This window comes from Ursus arctos, unplaced genomic scaffold (genome assembly GCF_023065955.2).
Source record: "Ursus arctos isolate Adak ecotype North America unplaced genomic scaffold, UrsArc2.0 scaffold_15, whole genome shotgun sequence".
NCBI classification, from domain to species: domain Eukaryota; kingdom Metazoa; phylum Chordata; class Mammalia; order Carnivora; family Ursidae; genus Ursus; species Ursus arctos.
The window spans coordinates 48,698,363-48,725,273 of record NW_026622819.1 but is presented as its reverse complement, the minus strand read 5'-3'; the positions used below and the strand labels follow the sequence as shown (position 1 = coordinate 48,725,273).

The 26,911-nt window shown below is 40.8% G+C and overlaps 1 protein-coding gene across 6 annotated transcripts in view; it reads left to right on the top strand.

Moving 5' to 3' along the window:
- Positions 1-7,629: 7,629 nt before the first annotated feature.
- PWWP2A (PWWP domain containing 2A) overlaps positions 7,630-26,911 on the top strand; it is a 36,317-nt gene continuing 17,035 nt past the window's right edge. For 2 of the 6 annotated variants that reach the window (XM_026510889.4, XM_026510890.3), the window contains exon 1: positions 7,630-8,287. In XM_026510889.4, the coding sequence (XP_026366674.1) occupies positions 7,704-8,287 (584 nt within the window). In that variant the 5' untranslated portion in view covers positions 7,630-7,703. Of the gene's footprint in view, positions 8,288-10,121; positions 10,310-14,707; positions 14,778-26,911 lie in introns of those variants that run through there. The other 4 variants (XM_026510896.4, XM_026510893.4, XM_026510895.4 and 1 more) reach the window with 3 other exon arrangements.

The window sequence follows — 26,911 nt, the reverse complement described above, 5'->3', positions numbered from 1 at the left end:
CAAATATTTTTTGAAAGTCTGCTACGTGCCAGGCACTGTGCTCCATGAGAGAGGTGCAGTGATGAACATCACAAGGTTTTTTGCTTTGGTTTTTTTTTTGTTTTGTTTTCTATGTATAGCTCTACACACGTTCCTTCCTAAAAAATCTTGCCTGTTTTTAAAACAAACAAATACAAATAAAACAGAGAATAGGAATTCGGCATAAAAATGAACCAAAGCAATTTAGAACTGTATTTGCATATGTAGTCAGAGGAATGGCCAGGGGTAAACACTGGAATAGCTGCTTGGAAGTGAAGAGCCATGAGATAAACGCTAAGACTAGGGCCTGGCCCCAGCTTCTGGCTCCGAATTTACATCGGAAGCACCAAATGACTTCCATGCTCCCACCTGGGGCCTCTAGAGCTCTGGGAGGGGTAATAAGAACTGTTACCACCTCACGCACATGATCCGATGTAATGTAACCTTTACAGCAACTGTTTGAGGCAGAGATGATGATTATCATGCCTATGTTACAGATGAGCAAACTGAGACCGAGAGAAATTGTCATGACACGGGAGCAATTCTATCAAAATGATCGTGGGGTGGTGGCTTTTCAAGGTTGGCTCCCATATCGTATGTGCCTCTTTAGCTGAGGTTTTCACCTGTTTTTCAGAAAAGCTTCACTCCAGAGAAAACACAGGAGCTCTTTGTAATCAATGCGCAAATAGGTATTGCTCTTTGATACCTATTCTTTTTATTTGCTATTCTTTTTTATTTTTTTAGTAATCTCTACACCCAGTGTGGGACTCGAACTCACAATCCCGAGATCAAGAGTAGCATGGCTTCTCCAACTCAGCCAGCCAGGTGCCCCATCTGATACCTATTCTTACTAGCTGCAAGGCTTTGGGCAATTTACTTAACCTCTCTGTGCCTTAGTTTCCTAATCTGGAAGAGTGATACTTATGGAATGTGCCTCACAAGGATATAGTACAGTGTAGTTGATTTAATGCCTGATAGGAAGTGAGCACATGATAAAGATTAAGTATCATTATGTCGATAAGCACTATTCTAAGGAAGCCATAAAATGGAGTCTTTATAAGAGTATCATAGTCTAAGAGCTGCCATACTTGAAATGATAGAAAAACCCAACTGAGAGAAATGTCAAGTAAATAAATGGTCTAGAATTTTTTTGAGAGGGTGGGTATAATCAAGAGTGTTTAGAATCTAAGGTCAGGTTTAACCTGTGGGCTTGGAATTAGAAAACTGGACAAAAAAAATGCACACTGATATGCCATTTATCCAAGGATCCTGTCCCAGGGGATGGCAAAGGAAACAGAAGAAATAGCCAAGAGATCAAAGTTGCCAAGAGCACATTCTTTGGAGACTGACAGGCCCAGTTCCCATCCTAATCCCAGTTTCTAGTTTTGGAAGCTTTCTTTGACCTCTCTGAGGCTTTCTTTCCTTTTGGGTTGTTGGGAGGATCAGCGCTCATTTCTGCAAGACATGTAGCATGAATTCTGGTCAAACATCACAGCTTGCCCAGGACTGTACCACTTTGAATGCTAAATGCCCTACATTCCAGAAAACCCTTTAGCCCCTGGCAAACCAAGATGGTCAACCTAGAACCACTCCCTCCAATGGAGTGTCCTTTGAGGTCCATTTTTAAGGAACTCTGTTGACATGGCAGCTGTTGAAAGTATACAAAGAAGGGAGGGGGAGCATGTGAAAAAACACCTGACTATGGAGGAAGATGTCTCTGGACAGTGCCCACCTTTGATGTGCTTTGCTATAAGAAAAGTCGGAGAGAAATGGAGCAAACCTTTGATCCTCCCCTGGCTCATCTGGCCACGGTCTCTGCCTCGCACATAGTATGTACTCACTAAAGGGTTAGATCAATGATGGCTCTCCCTATAGGAACTGTTCCCAATATTAGGGTCGGCCTTTGTAATATGAGGGCCTCTTCCACCTGCCTGTCTGAGGTGTGGATCTGTTACTTCGGGGCAGGTGGTACAGGATGTAAAGCGCCTACATAGAACAAGAGGCTTTAACAGAGTCTGTGGATGAGTGTGTGGGAGTGGGGGAAGATTGAGGGAAACATCTCAAATATTTTTCCTTTTCATTTTTTTTAAACCTTTTAATTGTGTGGTAATCAGCTCCCAATGATCCCTCTTGGAACTCATGCCCTTTGTAATATTCTCTCCTTGTGTTTGGGCTGGACCTAGTGACTTACTTCTGAATAGAACATAGCACAGGTGATGAGATGCCTGTTCTGAGATTAGGATATAAAAGACTGTGACTTCTCTCTTGCTCTCTCCATTTCTCTCTGACTTTTCTTATATGCTTGCTCTGATGAAGCAAGCTAGAAATCATGAACTGTCCTATGGAGAGGCTCATGTGGCAAAGAGGTGAGGGCAGCCTCTGGCTAACAGCAACCGAGGAACTGAATCCTGCCAAGAATCATGTGCGTGAGCTTGGAAGTGGGTCCTTCCCTAGTCAAGCTTTCAGATGAGACTGCAGCCCCCGCTGGCATGTTGATTACAGTTTTGAGAGAGACCCTAAACTATGGATCCAGCTAAGCTATGCCTGAATTTCTGCCCATAGACACTGTGATAAATGTATGATGTTTCAGACACTTGCAGGAATAGGTAACTAATAAGTCTATATACAGAAAATCACATATAAGTGCATGGCTTGTTGAAATTTTATAAGCTGAACATACCTGTATAACCAATAGGTAGATGAAGAAACAGAAAATTATCAGAATCTTAGAAAACCCCACTCATATTCCCTTTTAGTCATTAGCTGAAATGTCCCTCTTCCCTAGTCAAGAATAACCTCTATCCTGACTTCTAACAGCATAAATTTGTTTTGCTTATTTTGGTATTTTATGTAAATGGGAACACACAATATGTAAAATACCTTCTAGCAGATTTTCAGAGAGATCCCTTCTTACGTTGAGAACCACTGAGACACATGGAGAGCCAATGATTGACATGTTTCTCAGTAGTTATCCATCACAGTCTTGATCTGAGAGTAGGCAATCTGATTTTAGAAGAGAACTATTGGTTACTGGACAGAAATAGTCCTAGAACAGGAGGAACAATTCATTTAGCCACCATGGCTCTGCAGCCATGTGCTGTGAGTAAGTAAGTTCCTATTGCCCTGAGTCTCTGCTCCCCATGCTGTTTTTTTTTTATCTATAATTTGATTTCCTGAGAGACTGGGTCCAGAAACACATACACACACACACATACACAACACAATTAGCCATATTTAAACCTCTCCATGAACCAACACCCCAGTGTCTGGGGTTTTATTTAGTTTTTCACAAGGTTGGTTATTGGGAATCAGAGCCCCTGGAATATGATCAACACCAGATGTAATAAGACTGAATTTCTAGGGGCGCCTGGGTGGCACAGCGGTTGGGCGTCTGCCTTCGGCTCAGGGCGTGATCCCGGCGTTATGGGATCGAGCCCCACATCAGACTCCTCCGCTGGGAGCCTGCTTCTTCCTCTCCCACTCTCCCTGCTTGTGTTCCCTCTCTCGCTGGCTGTCTCTCTCTGTCTAATAAATAAATAAATCTTAAAAAAAAAAAAAAAGACTGAATTTCTAGGGGCGCCTGACTGGCTCAGTCAGAAAAGCACGTGACTCTTGATCTCAAGGTTGTGAGTTCGAACCCCACCTTGGGTGTAGAGATAACTAAAGAAAATAAATAAAACGTAAAAAAAAAAAAAAGACTGAAATTCTAGATCGGGTTGCTAACAGTGATGGATATGTACTATGATTTAGGTTCTATGTTAAGCACTTTATATATGTTATATAACTTAAAAACAAACACTCCCTTACATAGTTATTATTAGGATAGTTTGTAAATGAGGAAGCAGAGATTAACCAACTAACCTAAGATCATGTCCAGATCATATATCTAGTCAGAGGTCAGCTGGGGAGTCACATACAGGTTCATTCACTTCCACTCTGAGTTTCTAGCCACGGAACTATCGTACCCACAGAGCTCGAGATCAAAGTCTGCTCATGACAGTGAGGATCCACTTGGGTAGTCAGTTGTATTCCTTAACACTGCCATTTATCTATCCACCCATCTGTCCATCTATTCAATGATCTGTCCAATCAACCAATTATCCATCTGCTACAGTCTGAGTGTTTGTGTACCTCCAAAATTCATACGTTGAAATCCTAAACCCTCAAAGTGATGATATTAAGAGATGGGGGTCTTTGGACGGTGATTAGGTCATGAGGGTGGGGTTCTCTTGAATGAGACTAATGTCCTTCTACAAGAGGCCAAGGAGAGCTCCCTTGTCCTCTCCTGCCATGTGAGTATTCCAGAAGTCTGCAGCCTGGAAGAGGGCCATCACCCAGACCATGGTGGCACCCTGATCTTGTACTTCCAGACCCCAGAACTGTAAGAAAAACATTTCAGTTGGTTTTAAGCCATTCTGTTGTTTATAATAGCCAGCCTGTGGTATTTTGTTCTAGCAGACTGACTGTACTAAGACACCACCCAACCTTCCAAACATCTATACAACCCTCCATCCATTCATCTAACCATCCATCTAGTCCCAAATACCAAGGGCTTATTCAATGCTGATTCTATGCCAGGAAGAGGCTGAATGCTGGCGTGACTAAGATACAACAGCACATGTAAAAGCGAGGTTCCCACTAGACTTGAAACTCCCTGAAGGTAGAATCCCTTGTTATTATATCTGCAGTACATAAAATATAATTTGGCTCCTGTCTTCCTTTCCAAACTTATTTCACCTACCTATCTTCTTGCTCATTCTTCTTCAACCACACTGGTCTCTTTCTGTTTCTTTTGCCTCAGGACTTTAGCAATTGCTGTTCCTTTTGACCCAAATGTTCATCTAACATTGTCAATAACTGGCTCCTTCTTATCCTTTGCATTTTATTATTTTATTTTACTTTTTAAAGATTTTATTTATTTATTTGACAGAGAGAGAAAACCAGAAAGCACAAATGGGGGGAGCAGCAGGCAGAGGGAGAGGGAGGAGCAGACTTACCACTGAGCAAGGAGCCCGATTTGGGGTTTGATCCCAGGCTCCTGGGATCATGACCTGAGCAGAAGGCAGACACTTAACCGAAGTAGTGTAAGGAGCCACCCAGGTGCCCCTATCCTTTGCATTTTAGCTAAAATGTCCTATCCTCAGAGGGACCTTTTCTGACTACCTTATCTAAAGAAGACACTCTCTGCTCCTCTTCTAGCAATAACTGCTTATCACCTCATCCTGTTTATTTCCTTTATGGCATTTCTCACAATCTGTAATCATCTTATTTATTCATTGCTTGTTTTCTAACTCCCTAGTTAGAAAAATAAGCTCAAGGAGGCCAGCCACTAAGTTTCTCATGTTCTTTCTGCATGCCTTTGGCCTGGTTAGCCAGTAACTGACTGACACAGAGTAGGTCTTCAACATTTATTTGTGGAATAAATGGATGAAAGATGCATGACCAGATCTTCCCGATATTAGCAAACTTGAAGAATAGTAGAAAACAAACCTGAAAGATAGAGGAAGAACAGAAAGGGCCCTGAAAGACAAGTAGAAGGGGTTATCCTTGATGTGAACGTAGTGACCCAGTAGAGACTCTGCAGTTGCAGGATCAAAATGGTGATTTAGAAGCAGGTCTTGGTATGCCACAATCTGCCATAAATCCTTAATTTAAGTGATTCACTGCAGTGTCTTGCAATGAATTACTGCAAGAGTTAATCAGGTCCCAGGACCTGAACTATATATATATTTTTCTTCTGAGAGATTATACAGTGTGGGAACTCAGCATGGCTCTAGGAGTTTCATAGAACTATAGATGATATTTAATTAATTGACTATGGTGAATTATAGAGCAAGTGATCATGGTAAAAGCCCTGTAAAGTGAGATCTGTGTCTGTTTACTGCAGGCATCTGGCCTGCGGGAGATAAATTATTTGTTCAATGAATGAGTGAGTGGAATAGTCATACACTCGGCAGAGTTGGGTTAGATAGGATCTGCTGCTAGCTATGTGACCTCTGAGAAGATCTTTAACCTGCCTAAGGGTCAGTTTTCTCATCTGTAAAAGAAGGAGAAGACTTAACTCACAGGATTTTAAATGAGAGCTTATGGGAAAATCTCTGACAGAGTGGCTGGCCACTCAGTAATTTAATTTCCTTCTGCTACCTTGGAAATGCAAAACCCGCACTGACTAGGATTTCCTCTTGGCTTTTCTCAAAAGCCCCATGGCTTGAAGTAGTCAGGACATATGGTGGTACTTGGTTTTTGCCATATTCAGTCCTTTCAATGTAAACCTGAAATTTCGTCTCTGAAATTTACTAGCTGACTGACTGTGGGCACCCTCTTTGTGCTTCAGTTTCCTTACCTGTAAAATAGGTATAATAATATTACTGTCTCATAGGAGTAGTGTAAGGATTAAGTGAGATGGTATACTAAGGGTTTGTACTAGGCCCTTATACACAGAAGGCACTCAATAAATGTTAGCTACGATTATTAAGAATTTCATTTTTTACTCCCCTTAATGCTGTCAACTTTTCTCCCCTCCCTCCTGTGGGCATTCTCAGTGCTTACAATCTCTTTTGGAGAATAGGGTGATTCTGAAGTGCAATCTGAAATAAATAGGTTCAGTAGATTCTTCTGGGCATAACAAATCAAGAGACTTAAAAGTGGGAAGGGAAGAAGGAGCATTAGGACATTGAAGAGGCTTTTTGAACCTGTGGCATATAAGAGGCCAGAAAAGGAAAAGGCTTAAGCAAGGAGCCAGGTGCGTCCACTTTGCAGTGAATTTGGTGAGAGCAAACAATATTTACGTGCAAGTCCCTCAATGCCCCAGGACTGCTCTCTGGGACGTTCATCAGCTTAATACAGTATGCACGGTGTTCCTCCTCTTCTCATTAGCATTTTCCTACTTTGAAATAAGTGCATTGTTCCTAGAAAGTGGAGAGAAGTCAAGGAAAACACTCGTTGTGTGGGGGCTGGAGCGTCTGTCACGAGGTTATGGAGAATGTCTTGCACATCATTCTATCCCTAGCTGCTAGCACGGTGCCTAGCCTCGTAGGAACTCAAAACATGTGTCTAGAATTATTTTCAAACTTTAGTTGGCCTCCTCAAAGAAGCTTGTCGTGCCCACACGCGGCCGCAAGCAGGTCCGCGCCTAGAAATAACATTTATTCTAAGGACCTCTGCGCAGGGGTTCTTGGGAAGCTGCTCCCCTCCCGCATTCCCTTGTTACTCCCCCCCTCGGTCGCCTTTGAAAGAACGGGCACGGCACGTGATTCTCTTCTTTATCCCACCTCTGAAACCCTGACTGATGATGGGCAAGAACATAGGCCAACCATAAAACTTTATTTCCTCTTCCAGCCAATAGAAAGAGGCGATAAGTATACGGCTCAGCTTTTGTGACTTCCCCTGGCCCTTCACTCCTCCTCTAAGATTCAACATTTGACAATTCATGCGGCCAATGAGAAGTTCCTACTCTGTGTGGGAGGGAGGGACTGACTGGGTGATAGACGTCCCCTTCTGGCCAATGAAGTGTCACAAGTGCGGGAGGGGTGTAGGACGGAACCAATGGCGCGGTGCCAATAACGAGCATCAGGGAAAGGGCGGGACGAAACTGTTCAAGGGAGGGAGGGGAAGGCCCAGGGAACCAAGCAGCGCTGCCGCCGCCGCTGCACCCCGAGCTGGAGGAGGGAGAAGCCAGGAAGAAAATGGCGGCCGTGGCTGCAGAGGCGGCAGCGACTGCAGCGTCCCCCGGGGAGGGGGGCGCCGGCGAGGCCGAGCCGGAGATGGAGCCCATCCCCGGCAGTGAGGCCGGCACTGACCCCCTCCCGGTCACGGCGACGGAAGCATCTGTGCCGGACGGCGAGGCCGACGGGCAGCAGTCTTCTCCTCAGGCCGACGAGCCGCCGCTCCCGCCGCCACCGCCGCCGCCGGGGGAGCTCGCCCGCAGCCCGGAGGCGGCGGGGCCGGAGCTGGAGGCTGAGGAGAAGCTGCCCGCTCGGGTGGTGGAGCCGGCGGCAGCCGCGCCTCAGGAGAGACCCGACCTTCCACTTTCCCCTGCACCGCCGCCCGAACAGCCCCCTGCTCCCGAGGAGCGCCAGGAACAGCCGCTGCCCCAGCCTGCAGCCCCGGCGCTCGTGCCGCCGGCGGGCGGGGACTCCGCGGTGTCGCAGCTGATTCCCGGCTCGGAGGTGCGCGTCACGCTGGACCACATCATTGAGGACGCGCTCGTCGTGTCGTTCCGTCTAGGGGAGAAGCTCTTCTCCGGGGTCCTCATGGATCTGTCCAAAAGGTACCGCGCCCGCCCCCAGCACGCCCCCGGGCCCGCTTGGTCCCCAGGGAGGGAGCGAACCAGGGCGGCCCCTGCACCCCGGGCTCCCGCCGCCTGCACGCCCTCGGGTCCCGTGCGGCGCGGGGCGCGCGCTCCGAGTGGGGCAGGCGCGCGAGGCCGGGAGAGGGCGGTCCCCGCCCCAGGTGGGTGCCTGTGAGGGCAGGTGTGTTACCAGGTGGGGGGCGCGGGTGCCTGACGGGCTTGCGGAGCTCACCCCTCACCCTCGGGCTCTCTCCGGACCTGGCCCTGGCGCACCCACTCTGGGGGCTGGTGGGTTAATGAGAAATGCAGGAGTTTGCGGAGAACCTGGTGCTGGGCGGGGGACATTGCTCGTGAGGCACTTTCTTCAATTCACCTTTAACGAGGTTGGAGAAAGGGGTGTGTGCATTGGGGTTCCCAAAATGTTAACTGTCACACCTTATAGGGGGAAGCGTATTTATTGGAAATAAACCACTTAACTGTTAACTCTTACTGTTAGAACTAATTACCCTTAGATAATTGTGCAGGAAGGAATATTTGGCTAATTAAAATGATAGTTTTAAGAAAAGCCTAAAGAAGAGATAGAATTTTTCTTACCCTTTAATATCAAGATGATGTGATAAGAAATGTTCAAATACTGACTTCTAATACTGTAGATACAGTTGATGTATTAAGGGCAAGAAGGTGGAATTCACCCACAAGCCTTTGGCTTAGCATATTTTCATCTTTGATTTAAAATGTTTGTGGAAAAATTGCTTTAAGCAGGTAAAGAAGGTATTTTAAGTCTAGAGTTAAGTTAACCTTTTTATTCTCTTCTTTTGCAGATATGAAGTGCAGAGACTCCCATTCACGGCTCTCCATTCTGTTTCCTGCAACAGCACACACTCTGATGGGTATCTCACCTGTTTGGAAGTGGCTTACTTTAATATGTTTTATTTTTTTATTTTTAAAATTTATTTATTTATTTGAGAGAGAACTCGAGCATGAGCAGGGAGAGGGGCAGAGGGACAAGCAGACTCCCCACTGAGCAGGGAGCGCGGGGAGGTGGGATGGATCCCTGCACCCTGCGATGGTGACCTGAGGTGAAGGCAGAGGCTTAAGAACTGAGCCAGCCAGACGCCCAGTATGTTGTATTTTTAACTCCTTGTCCTCCCATCAAGACACCAGAGTCTTTTTCCCATTTTGGGGGAAATGGAAGGCAGTTACAGGGCGGGAGAAACATGGAAAATAAAAAAAATATGTGTTGAAGTAGCGTTTTTGGGCAAGAGGGAAGATGGGAGCCTTTATAATTCTTTTTTTTTTTTTTTTTTTAAGATTTTATTTATTTGAGAGAGAGTGGGAGTGGGTGAAGGGACAGAGGGAGAGAAGAATATCCAAGGAGACTTCTCCCTAATGGGGAGGGTGCCCCCCCGCCCCCTGGCTTGATCTCAGCACCCATGAGATCAGGACCTGAGCCTAAACCAAGAGCGGATGCTTAACCAACTGAGCCACCCAGGCGCCCCACTTCTTCTTCTTCTTCTTTTTTTTTTTTTTTTTAAGTTTTTATTTTAGAGCAAGCATGAAGGAGTGGGGGAGAGGGTCAGGGAGAGAATCTTAAGCAGACTCCCTGCTGAGCACGGAGCCCCACACTGTCTTCACCTCGTGACCCATGAGATCCTGAGCCAAAACCAAGAGAGTCCTTCCTTTAACTGACAGAGCCCCCCGGGCACCCCTATAATTACTTCTGTACATTGTCTAACCTCAAACAGTTTTTTAGCTTTTCTTTTTTTTCCTTGTTTTTTTTTTTTTTTTTTTTTTTTTTTTTTGAGAATTTTGGATTAGGACCTTTCCACTTAGTTTCATATTTAGAAAGCAGAATAAGACCAGTGTGCTTTCTACTGAGGTATTTAATAGTGAAGGAGAGAGAGACTCAGTAGTGTGTATGCTATTGAATCAAACAGAAGTGAAGGCCAGTGATTGTGTGAGAATCTGGATTTCAAATCTGCAAAAGGAAGGTGCAAAAAGGTAAGTTGTTCCTGGAAATGGAATGGATAGTTCTTACCTCTGATGAGGTGCTCGTTGTGTTGGTGTTTTATTTTTTAAAACTTTGATAAGAAATTGCAGTTTATTTTTTGAGTTTTGTTCTTTGCTAACCATGCTTCTTATAGACAGCAATTTCTTTGGTGGAGGGAGCTATTTTTATTATGAACCTTTTCATTTGAATGTTTTGAAGTGAAGGGTCTCTGTCATTAAAGTCTTTTTTAAATGGTCGTTAAGGAAACCATATCACCTTTTCATTCAACAATATTTATAGAGCACATCTGTGTGTAAGGCACCTTCCTAGTATTTTGAATGCTATGAGTTACAGTCCCTTCTTCCTCTGGAAGCTTGTATTTGGGAGGTAACCATTGTGGAATTGGTGAAGAAATAACACACACAGTATTTTTAAAATTTAGCACTTGAAGGAATTATTATTGGACTAATGATCGACTAGTTGGGTATCTCTTTTTCATACTATATAATTTGGAAAAATGGATCTGCCCATGTATTTTGTAATCTGCCCTTTACCTTGATTGCATACTTGATGTGCAGTTTTGGGGTTAAATGATGATCCAGGAGATCCTCTTTGTAGATTCTACTATGACCATGACTGTAGTAGTCAGCTGCTTCAAAACAATTTTTATCCTATTTGAATTGGCCTTTTAATGAAACCTTTGGGTAAAAATAATAAGAGCTTCCTTTTACTATAATAATATATATAATACATAATAATAATATTAAGTGGTACCAGGCATTGTACCACTTGCTTTAGTCTTTATAACTGTGGTGGTATTTTTCATTTTATATAAAAAAAAATGGAAATTGAAGTTCATTTAATTTGGCCATTTTTTGAGCTTATAAATGGCAAAGTAAGGATTGAAATGTAGGTTGATCTGATTCTAAAACTTATAGTTTTTCTACTTTCATATTAGAAAGTTGGGCTGGCAGATTTTCTTTTAAACAATAAAGAATTGCATCTTTCTGAAATTAGTGCCTATCCTGATTTCAGTAGCTGTATGGGATGATACAAAGGTGTGAGTGTTGGAGCCCAGTCAGGTAATAGCCGTGAGACCTTCTGCTCTGGAGATACCCCATTTCCTTAGCTGTATATTGCAGAACACATAGAAGCCTCTGGTTCTTGCCTGTTCAATGAGGTACCCAGAACAGAATTAACATTTGGGAGACTACTAAGTGCATCAGCGTATGTGCATGGTTTTCTTTAGTCTTTTTTTTTTTTTAAAGATTTTATTTGTTTATTTGACAGAGATAGAGATAGCCAGCGAGAGAGGGAACACAAGCAGGGGGAGTGGGAGAGGAAGAAGCAGGCTCATAGCGGAAGAGCCTGACGTGGGGCTCAATCCCATAACGCTAGGATCACGCCCTGAGCCGAAGGCAGACGCTTAACCGCTGTGCCACCCAGGCGCCCCGGTTTTCTTTAGTCTTGAAAAGGGCCAGTTACTGCCTTTTTTTTATTATTTTATTCTGACAGAAATGTCTTTTAAAGTTGGAAGAATTGTTTGCTGTGTAGAAAAAAGTGTTCAGTCCTAGTTTACAGCTTGTCATATATATATATATATATATATATATATATATATATATGGATTCATCTATATAAATGTATGCTTTTGTAAGCATTTGGCAATCTTCACCTTCTTGTCATTTTATTTTTTGCCTTATTTTTAGTTATTTGATTGAAGAACACATTTTTGAGGACAGTCTTTTCATGGAGAAAAGGAACAGGACGCATGTAATTAAAAAAAAAAAAAGGTGGTAGTACCACTTATTAAATAGTAGATTGATCTGGAAAGAGTGTCAGGGTAGTTGGGATCCAACTTCTGGTGCAGGCTCTCCAGTTAACTGTGACTTTGGGCAAATATCCATACCTCTTTGGGCCCCAGTTTCTCTAGTTCTTATGAGGCTAATTGATTTTGACTTAAGGCGGTTCACAAACTCAAACAAGCAGACAAACTTCATGCCTCAGTTTATGTATATATAAAGTGAATAGGGTGACCAGGTGGTCTGGTTTTCCTGTACCATCCCAGTTTGATTGTTACTCCTCATGTCTTCAAAGTACCTTGCTTTGGCTACTATACAATACAAATGACATGGTCACCCTGAAAATGAAGATACTTGAATATATGATTAAAAACTAATTTTAGAGGATTTATTTGCAACTGAAAACCTTTTAAGGCATTCTTTATTTTTAAAATTCTGTTGTGTTTTTTAAAGATTTTATTTACTTGAGAGGGAGCTAGAGTGAGCACAGAGGGAGAGGGGGAGAGCACAGAGGGAGAGGGACAAGCAGACTCCCTGCTGAGCGGGGAGCCTCATGCTGGGCTGCATCCCAGGACCCTGAGATCATGACCTTAGCCGAAGGCAGACACTTAACTGACTGAGCCACTCAGGCACCCCCCATTTTTAAGTTTATTCTGGGTCCTCCATTGTTATTTTATACCCAGCTCTCTTCGGTGGTTTGAGTTTGAATTACCTGCCTACTTCACAATTCATTAGCAATATGTAATGACAATAATCTAATACTAGCAGATAAAAATAATCAACTAACCCACAAATTCAGTTTGGTTTTCTTACTCCCTTTTCTTCCTTAACCTTAGGCTTTTGAAATTTTGACTTAAGTACATTTGTTTCTTTTAGCATTCTATAATAAGCATTCCTTCAGGTTGCTAAACTGTTATAGTGATTATTTTAGAGAGAATAATAAATCAGTGGTTGTACCATAATTTGTTTTGTTTTATTTTTTATTATGGGAAATGAACCTCCATGTATATAATTGCCTTGCTTTGACATTGATCAACTATTAGTCAAACTTGTTTCATCATATGCCCACCTCCACTGGATTATTTTGAAGCAGATCCTAGACACATTTCTTCAACATAAGAATTTTGGTAAAGATCTCTGAAAAGATAAGGATTTTAAAGCCATAATTACTACTGTTACTGCAACTAAAATAATAGGAGCAGTTCCTTTTCTATCATCCTATGGCTGGCCATTTGGTGTTAAAACTTTGCAGTGTCTCAAAATTAACATCTCATCTAAGTTTTGTTTAAATTAGGATCCAAGTAAAGTTTATACATTGCAATTGGTTGATGAGTTTCATAAGTTTTTCATTTGTAGTTCTGTTGCCATTATATTTATTTCCTTGAAGTTTTTTAAATCATAGACTTTGTCAGAATTTTCCACATTTTAGATTTTTTTCCAATTGCATCCCATTGGATGAATTTCTATAAGTTTTTTTTTTTTTTTTTAAGATTTTATTTATTTATTTGACAGAGCCAGCCAGAGAGAGAGGGAACACAAGCGGGGGGGGGGGGAGTGGGAGAGGAAGAAGCAGGCTCCCCCCAGAGCAGGGAGCCCGATGCCGGGCTCTATCTCAGGACCCTGGGATCAGGCCCTGGGCCAAAGGCAGATGCTTAAACGACTGAGCCACCCAGGCACCCCAGAATTTCTATAAGTTTTAAAAACTAGTTCTTTTACTTCAGGAGCAAACTGAAGGGCAACAATCACAGCCCTCTGAGGGCTTCTTTTGAAAGCCTCTCATCCCTTATTTTGGGTCAGTAGAAATGATACGGATATCTCTTGCCTACTTGCACACCTTAGACCTATCCCTTAAGCACATCCAGCTTTAATAATTCTGAATATAGAAAAATTTAACCAGTCAAGATTATCTGCAAAGGGTAAAAGTCTTCAGCCCTAGTTTCTGAAAAGGTAGTTTCAGCCTTCTCAGTCCATACCTGAAGGAACAGTATTTACTGGGACCTATGATTTCTTTCTTTCTTCTTTTTTTTTTTTAAAGATTTTATTTATTTGACAAAGACAGCGAGAGAGGGAACACAAGCAAGGGGAGTGTGAGAGGGAGAAGCAGGCTTCTCGCCGAGCAGGGAGCCCGATGTGGGGGCTCGATTCCAGGACTCTGGGATAATGGCTGAGCCACCCAGGCACCCCGGAACCTATGGTTTCTAACTACACAGAGGGATCATTTCAACTGTTCATTCCTGTTCTCCAACATCTTGAAAAGTAGTTCTAAAGCCACTTTGAAATCCTGAAAAAATCTCTCTTGAATTCCATCTTTTTTTTTTTTTTTTGGATCTGATATGGATTAAGGAGTCGTGAAGTAAATGTTTATGCATAAAAACCCTTGTGCATTTTAATTTTGTGGTACATGCTTATTAAAGGTTATAGCTAGTTCTGTTTCAGAATTGACCTTTTACAAATACTGTGTGTGTGTATGGGGTATGGTTGCATTAAAATTGAGGTGATTTCTTTAAAAAACATTAGGTTTCACTAAGTTCTTAAAACAATTTGTAGAAAAGTTACTTGTTTTTTTAAGGAAATATAAACCAAGACAATGATTTTTTTTCTTTACAGAGACCATGCAACGTATGGTGCAATAGCTCTACTTTTGGTGGGAAAAATATACAGCCATTCTGGTGAAGCAGTGAGTAGTGGTATTAGTAGCTTATACTAAGCATCCAGGTCAAGAATTTAGGTCCTCAAGTAGTATGCTTGAATGATTGTGTTGAGTTGTGCATATTTAAAACGGTTTTTTTGGTGATTATTCTGCTTATATCCCAAGGTGTTGATTAAGGGTTCCCACAGTAAGATAGCACAGAGGCAAGTGCCAGTCACTTTCTGACCCAGACAGTTTCAGCTCACCCACTACTAAAGCAGTGCATATGCTGTATTGAGAGTGCGCTCTTCCTTAGCATGTTGGACTGTGATTGATTTTTTTTTTTTTTTGAGGTGATGAATTGTTGGGCATTAAAAACCTAGTTTCGAGTGTGAAGAATCCTGTAGCAGACATGGTGTTAAAAACAGATTTTAAAACTTAAAACTAAATTTTATAAACTAGATAACTAGATGTTGTAAACACAAACTATGCCAGGCATATATTAATAGACTTGGGGCTTCTAAGAAGGTTAATTTTCAGCCTTTTATGTGTAAGACAGACCATACTTCACTGTTTACTATTTTAAAGCAAAGTTCTTGATGAAACTAGGTTTAAGCTTCCTGAGATCCGTTTTTCTGTGGGGGCTATTAAAGGGTTTGTGTAGTATGTGCTCATCTTCTCTGTTATGGCTAAGTTAATGTCCCATTGATTAAAAAATGAAGGATGTTCTTAGTACTTATTTGTGCCTATGAAGTGCATCCTTATTTCTTGATATTTATTGGCTCTGTTCTCCCTAAATTCCCAGATTAAGTCAGGCACGCATTACCAGCAGAACAGAGCTTGCTCTAATGGCAGAGCTTGTAGGAAAGTAAGTGGAGGTTAACGTACACCTTGGGTTGATTTAATACAGAATGTTTTTGCTAAACACTTTGGGCAGTGGTCCTCTAAAATGTGCTTAAGATTTCTGAGCTCCACTGCAATTTGCAGTTTTAACCCAAGATGATTCTGATGCAGGGGATTCTTGTACCATATTTGGAGAGAAGTAATTTTTAGGGAGTAGTTTTGCCAAAATAGTAGGACCATAAATTTGTTGAACCTGTTTTAAAAGTTACTGGTTAATTTTGATTGGGATGTAATTACAAAGTAAGCAATACATGTGGGGATGGGCCACTTGGGTGGCAGATCCAGATCCTTATTATAGAACTGGTAATTAGACTTGCAAATAGGTTTCTTAAATCTGGTTGCCTACTAGGAGTTAGTAGTTCATAACTTGAATCCTTTTCCCTTGGACCCATTTTATACAGTCACCTTAAAATAGAATAGTGGTTTTTTAGCCTTTTAAAATTCAGACTTTCAATAATACTTGATTGTCACTCTCTGCATATTCCCCCCATCTAGGAAGGGTGCCAGTCTTTACTTTCTGTAATTAACAATAGCTACTATGTATTTTCCACTCTTAAACTAGGCACTGGGCCAAGCACTTGGTATACATTGTTTTCAGTTTACTCTCTGGAATCCAATAAAGTAAATTCAACTAATCCCTATTTCACAGATAAAGACACTGAGGCTCAGGGAGAGTAAGTAAATTGCCTAAAATTATAATAATTTATATTATATGTTAAAATACATATTAAAATATAAGATATTAGTAGCTAGTTTAAAGATGCCCTTTTTGAACAATATGCAGTTGTCTAAGATTTGAAAACAGTTCTGTTCTAAATCTGATATACTTCTGTATTTTTACCATTACCATTAGCTTATGATTTTGGTGGGAAGTTACCTTGGTAAGTAGAACTGATAGGGCTCTTTGTTCCTCTCTCAACCAGGCAATAGCTGCTTGCTTTTAAAATATGAATTGCTCTTCAGTTTAATTAGTGAACACTTTGGGCGTTTTTGGAAATGGGGTTTCTTCCTCTTATATGGTCCTGGGGATATTTTGCCTTGGTTGGCCTGGCCCTGGCAACAGTGGAGTCGACTTGTTGAGAGAGGAATCACAGAATGTCAGATTCAAAGTTCACTGAGCACAGCATCAGTATTTGTTAAGTGCCGGATGGCTAAATTGGAAAATATTTTAAAGATGAAAACTGTAAGTTGTTGACCAGCCTGTTTTTGGTAAAATAGGAATAGAGAAATAGATTGAATAAAAAAATTTTTTTTTAAAAGTTAGTCTGTTGAGAAATCATTTAGGCCTCTGTGTGATGGGCCCCATTAGACATAGTACAAAAGAAATATTCTAAGTACTTAGAATTCATAATGGAAACATAGAAAATGTAAAACTGCTTATTGGTATCTTGGAGCCAGGACCAAGGGAATTCTGTTCAAGAATTTGCAAACTGAGGAGTTGTTTACATTAATAATTAAAAAGATCCTTTTATACCAGCGTTCATTTTTGGGGGAAAATGTCAACTGTATTGCTCTAAGTGATGCACAAAAGTGAGGTCAAGATTTGTCTGCTTTTAAGAATATTTTGTCACTTCGTGGCAATTACAATTTTCTGAATGGTTATTTTTAAAAAGAATTTACTATTAAGGAGTAATAATTTGAATACCATACAGGTGTTACTCCTGTTTGTACTTTTCAAAAGACTGAAGCATAAGTGTTTTTTCTGTCTATAATTGTCTCCATTTTTTATTTCCAAACCTAGTTATCCAGGTAAGTTTTTAGAGGATTGTTTGAACGTATGTCATTCAGAGCTTAAACTCTAAATTATTAGTGTTTAACCCCCTGCCCTCTCCAAAAGTTATCCATGATGTTGTAAGAGAGGATTGGGTAGACTTTTAAAAGATTGGTAAATTTTTATGGTTAGAGAGATGTCATTTTAAAACTTCTGTGCAGCCTCCCTCCCCATCAGTTACTTTTTAAAGATATTTTCTGGTATTCTAGTTCATAAATGGTGCGTATTTTGTTTTTATCTTGATAAAGTCATCCTTCGTCCTTGCCCATTTTGGGGACCCATAGTCCCTACAGATTGCTCTTGTAATACTTGGAATTTTTAATTAAAACATTATCTATATTCACTTAAAAACTGAATACATTTTAACTTTAAAAGTTACCATATATTGTGCCTACTTACTGTGTACTAGGCCCTAAGGTGAGCAATTACGCATGTTCTTTTTTTTTTTTTTTTTTAATTTTTTTAAGATTTAAAAATTTAGAGCTCTCAAGTGCCTATGAGCTGGGGAGGGGCAAAAGAGAGGGGGAGAGAGGCAGAGATTCTCAAGCAGACACTATCCTGAGTTGTGGTTGATCTTCAGACCCTGAGTGCATGACCTAAACTGAACCCAAGTCTTGGTGCTCAATAGACTGAGCCACCCAGGTGCCCCTGTTTATGCATATTCTTAATTAATCTAGATGACGATTCTCGGACGTTACTTAACTGCGATTCCAGTGTCCAAAAAGCTCTGAAAACTGAACGTTTTACTACTTTATTGGTGGGAAAACCTAACCTGACTGAATTTATGGAGACTGTAATATCTATATTGCCCATTTAGTGTGAATGTTTTTTCATTTCATTGTTGAAGCATTAATGTGCTTGATGATAGGCCGCTTATTATCTCAGAAACCAGAAAAATTCAAGTTCTGAAGCCTGTCTGTCTCCACAGGAGAAGAGAGCGTGTGGCAGTGTCAGATCCTGTGCTCCCTTTGTGGGGAAGTGGCGGTGGAGGAGAGGGGTTAAGTAACTTGAGGAAATGAAGGGAGGCTGTAGCAGCGGCAGCAGCAAAGAACCTGGCTTCTGGGTTGACTGCTTGGATTCATATCCTGGCTCTGCTGCTTACTGGCTGTGTGGTGTTGGGAAGGTCACTTACCCTCTCTCTAAAATGGGGATAGTACAAATACTTTACTAAAAGGGTTGTGGTAATTAAATGAATGAATGTGAATAAGTATGTACTAAAATAGTTCCTGGCACACAGTAAGTGCTGTATGTATTAACTATTACGACTTTAAAGAAGTAGCTCCTAAGTGGCAGAGTTAATTAACATGATGGGTTTGCTTGACCAGCCCCTCAACCGACATCCTGTTGTATTGCAGTATAATCTGTATCTTTAAAGTACCTTGAAATGATTTGGTAGAAGCTTCAGGTGTTATCTGTGAAGTATAACTTTACATTTTAATAAAGATGAAATTTATATTTTATTAGGGAATGAGATAACTTGGAAATTCTTGCATATTGTATGGTATAGAATGTTTCTTAATCTTTTCTACCCACTGACCCTTTGGGGCAGATGGCTTGTGAGGAAATTATGGGCTTTGTCATGAAGAAAAAGTCTCCGAGAAATTTAGTCCTTCGAGTGTCTCTGCCTCCTATATGCTTTTAAAACATTGAAAAGGGCTTACCTTTGAGAATGACATGTTTCAAATTAGCAAAAGGAAGATAACTTTGTGCTTTTCTTTGCACTTATTAAAAATGATAGGACCAGACTAGCCTAGCTGAGCTTGTTTTTAACAAAGTGCTTGAGACACCTACAATCCCATCACTGTATAATCAGAGGCCTTCGTTGGTCTCGTCTTAAGAGAGTAGTGTTTTCCATTCACCACACTCTTCATAAACGCTCATTAGCAGGGCCCTCCCTCATACACTCCAGCTTGCCTTCCCTTTCTGCCAGATGGGTGATCTTTATTTTATTGCTTGTTTAAGCCTCTGAATTCTTACCTGTCTCCTGGAAGGGGGACTCGGGTTGCTGACTGGTGATTCCTTAATGCTGCATCTGGTCATCTGCTGGTTTTTACCACACCTGTTCAGTGTTTCACTTTTTTTTTTTTTTTAAAAGATTTTATTTATTTATTTGACAGAGAGAGACAGCCAGCGAGAGAGGGAACACAAGCAGGGGGAGTGGGAGAGGAAGAAGCAGGCTTCCAGCGGAGGAGCTCGATGTGGGGCTGGATGCCAGGATTCCGGGATCACGCCCTGAGCCGAAGGCAGACGCTTAAGGACTGAGCCACCCAGGCGCCCCAGTGTTTCACTTTTTTAAACCACTTTTTTAAGCCACGAAATTGATTACTAGCATTCAAAAATGTGGAACCACTCTTTACCACTCCCTGTTTCGCTTTTCAGTAAGTCTACCTGTGTTCTTCTAGGCCTTTTCTTCCAAAGCTCATTGCCTTATCACTAATCCACAGTGATTGCTGTCCCTCTCAAGTCGTAGTCTCTTGGCAGTGAGTATTACATTCTGGTCTTGCCTACTGAAGTTGGGTTCTAGGGCTGGGACTTAGTTTTATACCCTCTGAATAATTAACATAGTTGTATCTGAATATAGATTTTGTGCTTAGTGGTACTTGAGATGTGTTTGCTGGCATTTCTGCTTAAGTAGAATTTTTTAATTTCTTGGGCTTGAACACATAACCCTGAGATTCAGGCCCATGCTCTACTGACTGAGCCAGCCAGGTGCCCCCAAGTTTTCTTTTTTATAAACTTTCTTTACTTAAATGTTTTGGTGGAGCTGAGGTGAATTAAATTTAGGATTATACTCTTTAAAACTAATACTGAAAACCTCTTTATTTTGAGATTTCATACAGCAGAGAACTCTTAAGCTTTATCTAGATTCACTAATTGTTAGCATTTTGCCATGTTCGCTTTATTGTTCTTTAAAGGTACTTTTTTTCTTAAACTATTTTGAGAGTAGCTTGCATATATCATTCTCCTTTACCCCTTAATATTTGTGCATTTATTTCTTAAGATCAGGATAGTTTTCAAATCCAAGAAACAGTACTTTTATCTAATTTGCAGCCCATATTTCATTGTTTTGTCAATTTTTCCAATAATGTCCTTTTAAAGCTTTTTCCCTCCAGTAAATGATCATATATTGCATTCAGTTGCCATAGAATATGTGTACTAGGTACTGTTCCTCAATTTAGATTTCTCTGATAGTTGCTCAAAGAGGTTCAGGTTACATAGGCGATGCGGTGATCTCAGGGTTCCACGTCTGCCCTCATTGCTGATGTTCACGTAGATTCTCCCTTAGGTCAGGGTGTTGTCCTGTTACTCCTCAATTTCCCTTGTACTAGTCATTGCTTTACTATCATGAACATAAGCTGCTTCTCATCAAACTTTCCCCTCTATGTTAGGTAGATCTACAGTTAAGATTAAAAAAAAAATATTGGGGGGCGCCTGGGTAGCGCAGTCGTTAAAGTGTCTGCCTTCGGCTCAGGGCGTGATCCTGGCGTTGCGGGATCGAGTCCCACATCGGGCTCCTCTGCTGGGAGCCTGCTTCTTCCTCTCTCACTCGCCTGCTGTGTTCCCTCTCTCGCTGGCTGTCTCTCTGTCACATAAATAAATAAAATCTTTAAAAAAAAATGTTGGTAAAAAACACATAATATGTGCCATCTTAACCATTTTTTAAAAAGATATATTTATTTTACAGAGAGAGCAGCGGGGAGGGGCAGAGGGAGGGAGAGAGTCTCAGCCGACTCCCTGCTGAGCCTAAAGCCTTGAGCCACAATCAACAGTTGGTGCTTAACTGACTGAACTACCCAGGAGCCTCCATCTTAACCATTTTTTAAAAGATTGATTTTAGAGAGTGAGAGCCTGTAGGGGGATGGGGCAGAGGGAGAGAAACCTAAGCAGACTCCATGCTGAGCTTGGAGCTTGACCGTGGGGCTCCATCTTGGGACACTGAGATCGTGACCTGAGCTGAAATCAAGAATTGGCTGCTGAACCGCCTGCGCCACCTAGGTGCCCCCCATCTTTTTGTTTGTTTGTTTTAAGATTTTATTTATTTGAGAGAGCATGAGTGGGGAGGAGCAGAGGAAGAAGCAGGCTCCCCGCAGAGTGCAGAGCCCGACAAGGGGCTTGATCCCGGAGCAACAATCGATGGTGACCCAACCAGAGGCAGATGCTTAACCAACTGACCCACCCAGGTGCCCCAAGGCACCCCCCTACCTTAACCATTTTTAAGTGTATAGTTCAGTAAGTAGTGTTAGGTACATTTGCATTGTTGTGAAACAGATCTCCAGAACTTTTTAATCTTGTAAAACTAAAATTCTAGACCCATTAAACAACTCACTAGTCCCTGACAACTACCAATTCTACTCTGACTACTTTAGATATCTTACATAAGTGGAATCACACAGTCTCTGTTTCTGGCTTATTGCAACTTAGCATAATGGTCTCAAGGTTCATCCATCTTGTAACATGTGACAGGATTTCCATTTTAAGGCCGAATAGTATTCCATTGTATGTACCTACTGCATTTTATCCATTTGTAGATGGGTGCTTGGGTTTCCACTTTTTGGCTATTGTGTATGATATTGCTATAAGCATGGGTATGCAGATATCTATGGGAGACCCTGTTTTTGATTATTTTGGCTGTATACCCAGAATTGTGTGAACTGGCTTGAATTTTTAATTTTGGGAGGCCTAGATACACACTTATTTTTCTAAAATTTTCTTCTGTGTACAGCCTAATTGAATTAATTTCATTTGTTCTGAGATTAAATTTTGACATAATAACCGATCTCCAGAGATGAAATGTGAACCAAAATAAGGTTGCTTTGTAGTTTTCCCTCCTTTATGATTTAACCTGTTGCTAATTTAAGGAAGAAATAATGTCTTAAATACAGCTGCTTGAATTGAAATGAATCTGGATTATTTTTTTCATGTGCTTAATTGCATATAAATTTTTCTTACTGTAGATTCTTTAAGAGAACATAATTTTGGGAAGGAAAGGTTTTTGTTTTCTGTTTATTAGAGGGAAGTCTGGTCCAGCCAGAACATTGGGGTGTGTCTCAGCTAACCCTCCTGAATTTTTTGAGTGTCAAATTATTCAGGACCTCTGTTTTCTTGCCTAAAATATAATACCTTAGTTTTTTGCTTTTTTGTTTTTATTGTACAGTACTTTTAGAAGAATTTCCTCTTAGAGTTGGAGCTTGGCAACCAGAATTTGAAAGAAGAAAATGAGAATCAGTTGTGCACTGTTAAACTATTGTAAACAGGAAGGAAAAGGATATCATCCTAGGTCAGAGATAAGGTGATTGAGGTTGCTGTGAGGTTAATGCTGATAAACAGTATATCAGCATTCATTCATTCATTCATTTAAATACATCAGCATTTGAAAAAACACTTTCAGTGTAATAGGTTAAGAGTTGTTGGTAAACATTTTTTGTTTTGTTTGAAGTATTCCTGTGGAAAGGGAATTTTGACGATAGTTTCACTCCAAGAAGTGATACCTATTTTAGTATAGGATTGATTGGTAATGCGAGAAATCTTAAGCAAATACCATAATTTTGTCAGTGGGTGAATAAAAGCTTCATTTAGTCAGATCTAGAATCATCAGTAAAATTCAGGTCTCTGAAGTCTGAACTTAAATACTAGAAAATTCTCTTATCCTTACTATAATTGTAAATCACATTTTGAATTGTAGCTTATATAAATACTTTATATTACATTTGTTTAACCTTTACATTAGGTGAGGATCCTTTTTCTCTTCTCTTGCCTTGACACAAAATAACTGTTAAGCCCCAGTATTCTCCCTCCTCAAAATTTTGGCTATCGTTATTCCTCAATTATTTAGGTAGGTAGTTTTAAAACTTCATTTTATAGATTCACAGGAATCTGCAAAGATTGTTCAGAATGGTCTCTGGTACACTTCACCTGGTTTTCCTCAGGAGCTATTTATTTTTATTTTTTTAAGTTTTTTTTTTTAATTCATTGATTTTTTATTTTTTATTTTTTAATTTTTGAGAGAGAGCCCACAAGCGTGCGGATTGGGGGAGTAGGGGCAGAGGAAGAGGGAGAGAGAATCTCAAACAAACTCCCCATTGAGTGGGGAGCCCAACACAGGCTCAGTCCTACAGCCATGAGATGACGACCTGAGCTGAAACCGTAGAGTCTGATGCTTAACTGACTGAGCCACCCACTTCCCCCAAAGATTTTTTTATTTTTAAGTAAACTCTACACCCAGCGTGGGTCTCAAACTCACAATGTCACAAGCCCCAGATCGGGTCACATGCTCCACTGACTGAGCCACACAGGTTCCCCAGAAATTATATTTAATTAAGCCATAATACCTGAATATTTTTCCTTTAGAATTTTTGGGTAGTGGTTAAAGAATACTGAAAATAGGTAAGGGTTAGGATGAGTCATTGATAAGGTTAATGAATACCTTCTTGTTGCATGAAGAAGGGGGGAAGAGGACAGATGCTTCTGCATCTTATTGCTCAAGTCTTAAAGAATTTGTGAAAAGTTCTAGAAGAAGCTCAAGCAAGGGATACTAGTTAGCCTTCTACCTCTGGAATGATTGAAATCCTCCTCTGCTGAGGTCACCCTTTGGTGAACGTTCACTTGAAACATAAATACCTTCTAAAGCAAAAGTGCTTGCTAAAAATGTAAGTCCTGTGTTCTTCCCTAGGAGAGGGTCTTACGATTCAGTCTTGGGGCAGGGCTTAGGAATCTTCATTTTCAAAGACCACAGAGTGTTGCAGATTTCTAGAGAACACACTTGTAAGTAGGCTCCGTGCCCAACCTGGGGCTTGAATTCACCACTCTGAGATTGAGTCACATGCTCTAGTGACTGAATCAGCCATGTGCTGAAGAGGGTGTAGTTTCGTTGCTACTTTATATTCTTATTAAGGTTACAGTTTCGTAAATTGATGGTTTTCAAAATTTTGAGCATAGTTACAAATGTATTTTACATGTGGGTGTGTATATACATACATACATGAAAGTTTCATTGCAGTTACATATATTTATACTCTGATTTTTAATACTTAAATCATAGTTGTGATCCTGGAAATTGATTTCACAACCAACGTTTCCACCATTAGTTTAAAAACACCGTCATAGGGGTGCCTGGGTGGCTCAGTCGTTAAGTGTCTGCCTTCAGCTCAGGGCGTGATCCTGGCGTTATGGGATCGAGCCCCACATCAGGCTCCTCTGCTGGAAGCCTGCCTCTTCCTCTCCCACTCCCCCTGCTTGTGCTCCCTCTCTCGCTGGCTGTCTCTATCTCTGTCAAATAAATAAATAAAATCTTTAAAAAAAAAAACCAAAACACTGTCATAATACTAAGTGTTGTCCATGTTAGGGAGGCAACATGATCACTGAGACGAAGTAGTACATTGATATCCCTTTTCTTCTTAAGGTGATTTAATCTTTCTGGGCCTTTGAGAAAGTTTTATTATTACTTAAAAATATTTTTCTACTTTTGCCGAACATCTACCACCCACAATTACCAGCGTGGCTGCTCCCCCCTCCCCTTTTCGTGCTTCATTATTACACAATGAAGTGCCTTCCTGTGTTACTTAAGAACCTTTAATGTTTGTATTTTATATGCTTTAGAGGGAAAGGCAAAGGAAAAACCCCAGAAATGAAATTAATGTTTTTATTAAACTCCCTGAGGGAAAACATAATAGATTCCACAGCTTATTTGGTATAAAGTTCTAAAGTCATTGGCTAGATCATCCTCACTTTGACATTATAAATTAAGATATAGAAATGATCCTAAAGTCTAGTAATTTAGTTGAAAATAAGATCACATGGGGTGTGTGGGTGGCGCAGTTGGTTGACTGTCTGCCTTCGGCTCAGGTCGTCATGATCCAGCCTCCTGGGATGGAGGGAGGCCCCCCACCCTCCACTCAGCAGGAAGCCTGCTTCTCCCTCTGCCTTTTCCTGCCTCTCTGACTACTTGTGCAAGCTCTCTTTGTGTCAAATAAATAAAATCTTAAAAAAAAATAAAATTACAAAAAAAACCAAATTAATTAAATGCAGTAAATTTTAGTCAAGAAAATGGCTGGCATTTTCCTGTTAGTCCTTACCTGAATCCTGTAAGGTAGGAAATAGCGTTAGCCCATTTTACACATATAAAAACTGCATCTAGAGACGTTCAGTAACACCGTGGATACAAAGTTCATAAGGACAGGTGTGAAACTTCACCTCAGACCTTAGGATGATTATAGTTACGCCTAATACGAGAATGAGCATTTTTTATTCAGCTGTGAAAACACCATGTGAAGGTGCAGTGGGGCAAAATGATCGCTTCTTAAGAGCTAGAAATTTGACTGCTTGTATCAGTAGTGGTCTCACCTCAGATAAGTTACATTGTTTTTTTTATGGAGCTGTATGTGAAAATCCAAAAATCACCTCTCTCGTTCATATCAGAAAAGACTGTTCAGATTGCCTTGGCAAGTAAATAGGAAGCAAACATTTAAGTACCAATGCTATGCTAGGCTGGAAAGCCACTTTGCAAACTCTGATGTAGAGAGGAGGGTATCCTTTGTGGACTAGCCCAGATTCAAGTCTGTCCCACCCTAGGTAAAAGCTTTCCCCTTCCTTTGTGGTTTGTGGTCGCCGAACAGAAGACTTGAAGGAGAAAATAATTTAGGGGATCATAAACAGAAGTGGTAGTGGTGGCACTTGCTACATCCCTGTCTGAGGTTCAGTGTGTTTATAGCCCTAAGAACTTAATGTCAAGATTTCTTCCCAACAAAGATACTCTGAACCTTTTGGGGGACATATGGACATGTTAGAGAACGAGAAATGAGACTCATTCTCAAGAGAAACAGACATGCAAGGCATTTGCATCTTCAGGAGTTCTGACTGTGAAGCCGATCCTTGCCTTGTTTTATTATAAACTGAGAATTGTGGATTTGTGTTCTATACCAGTGCTTTGCAAACTAGGTCTGGACCAGTTTTAAAATCCTTGTAATGTGTCTGACTAGCATTTAAACAAATGAAATAGACGAGATTAGGGGGAAAAATACCACTATGTATCACATAATACAAGGTTAAACATCTAGTGAAACTTTGGCATAAGTGTGTGTTTATATATGTATATATGCATGCATGTATACATACATAAATGTTATTAGATTACAATGTGAAAATATTTCTTAATGTGTGATGCGTTTTTTAAAAAGTTAGCCACAGCTCTGTACCTGTCTGCTTGTGCGGTAATTTGGGCATCTGAATTTCTCATATTTTTGTGCTTTTGGGGGGCAGAAGGTAGATGAAGGGCTTAAAGAGTTCGGGTGCAAGAGTAGAGGAGCAGCTGGTCTTTGAATCTTCAGTGATTAAGTGAAGTTGACATGGGATTTTACTCAGTGTTTTTGGGTAGTTAACCTGAATTTGTTTTGTGAGGCTTTTGCAAGCTCTTACAACCAGAGGGAGATAACGTATGTTGCATATTCATAGTTGCATGTACTGGAGTTGTCCATAGTCCAGCGAATGTAACATCAAATGACATACAATGTTA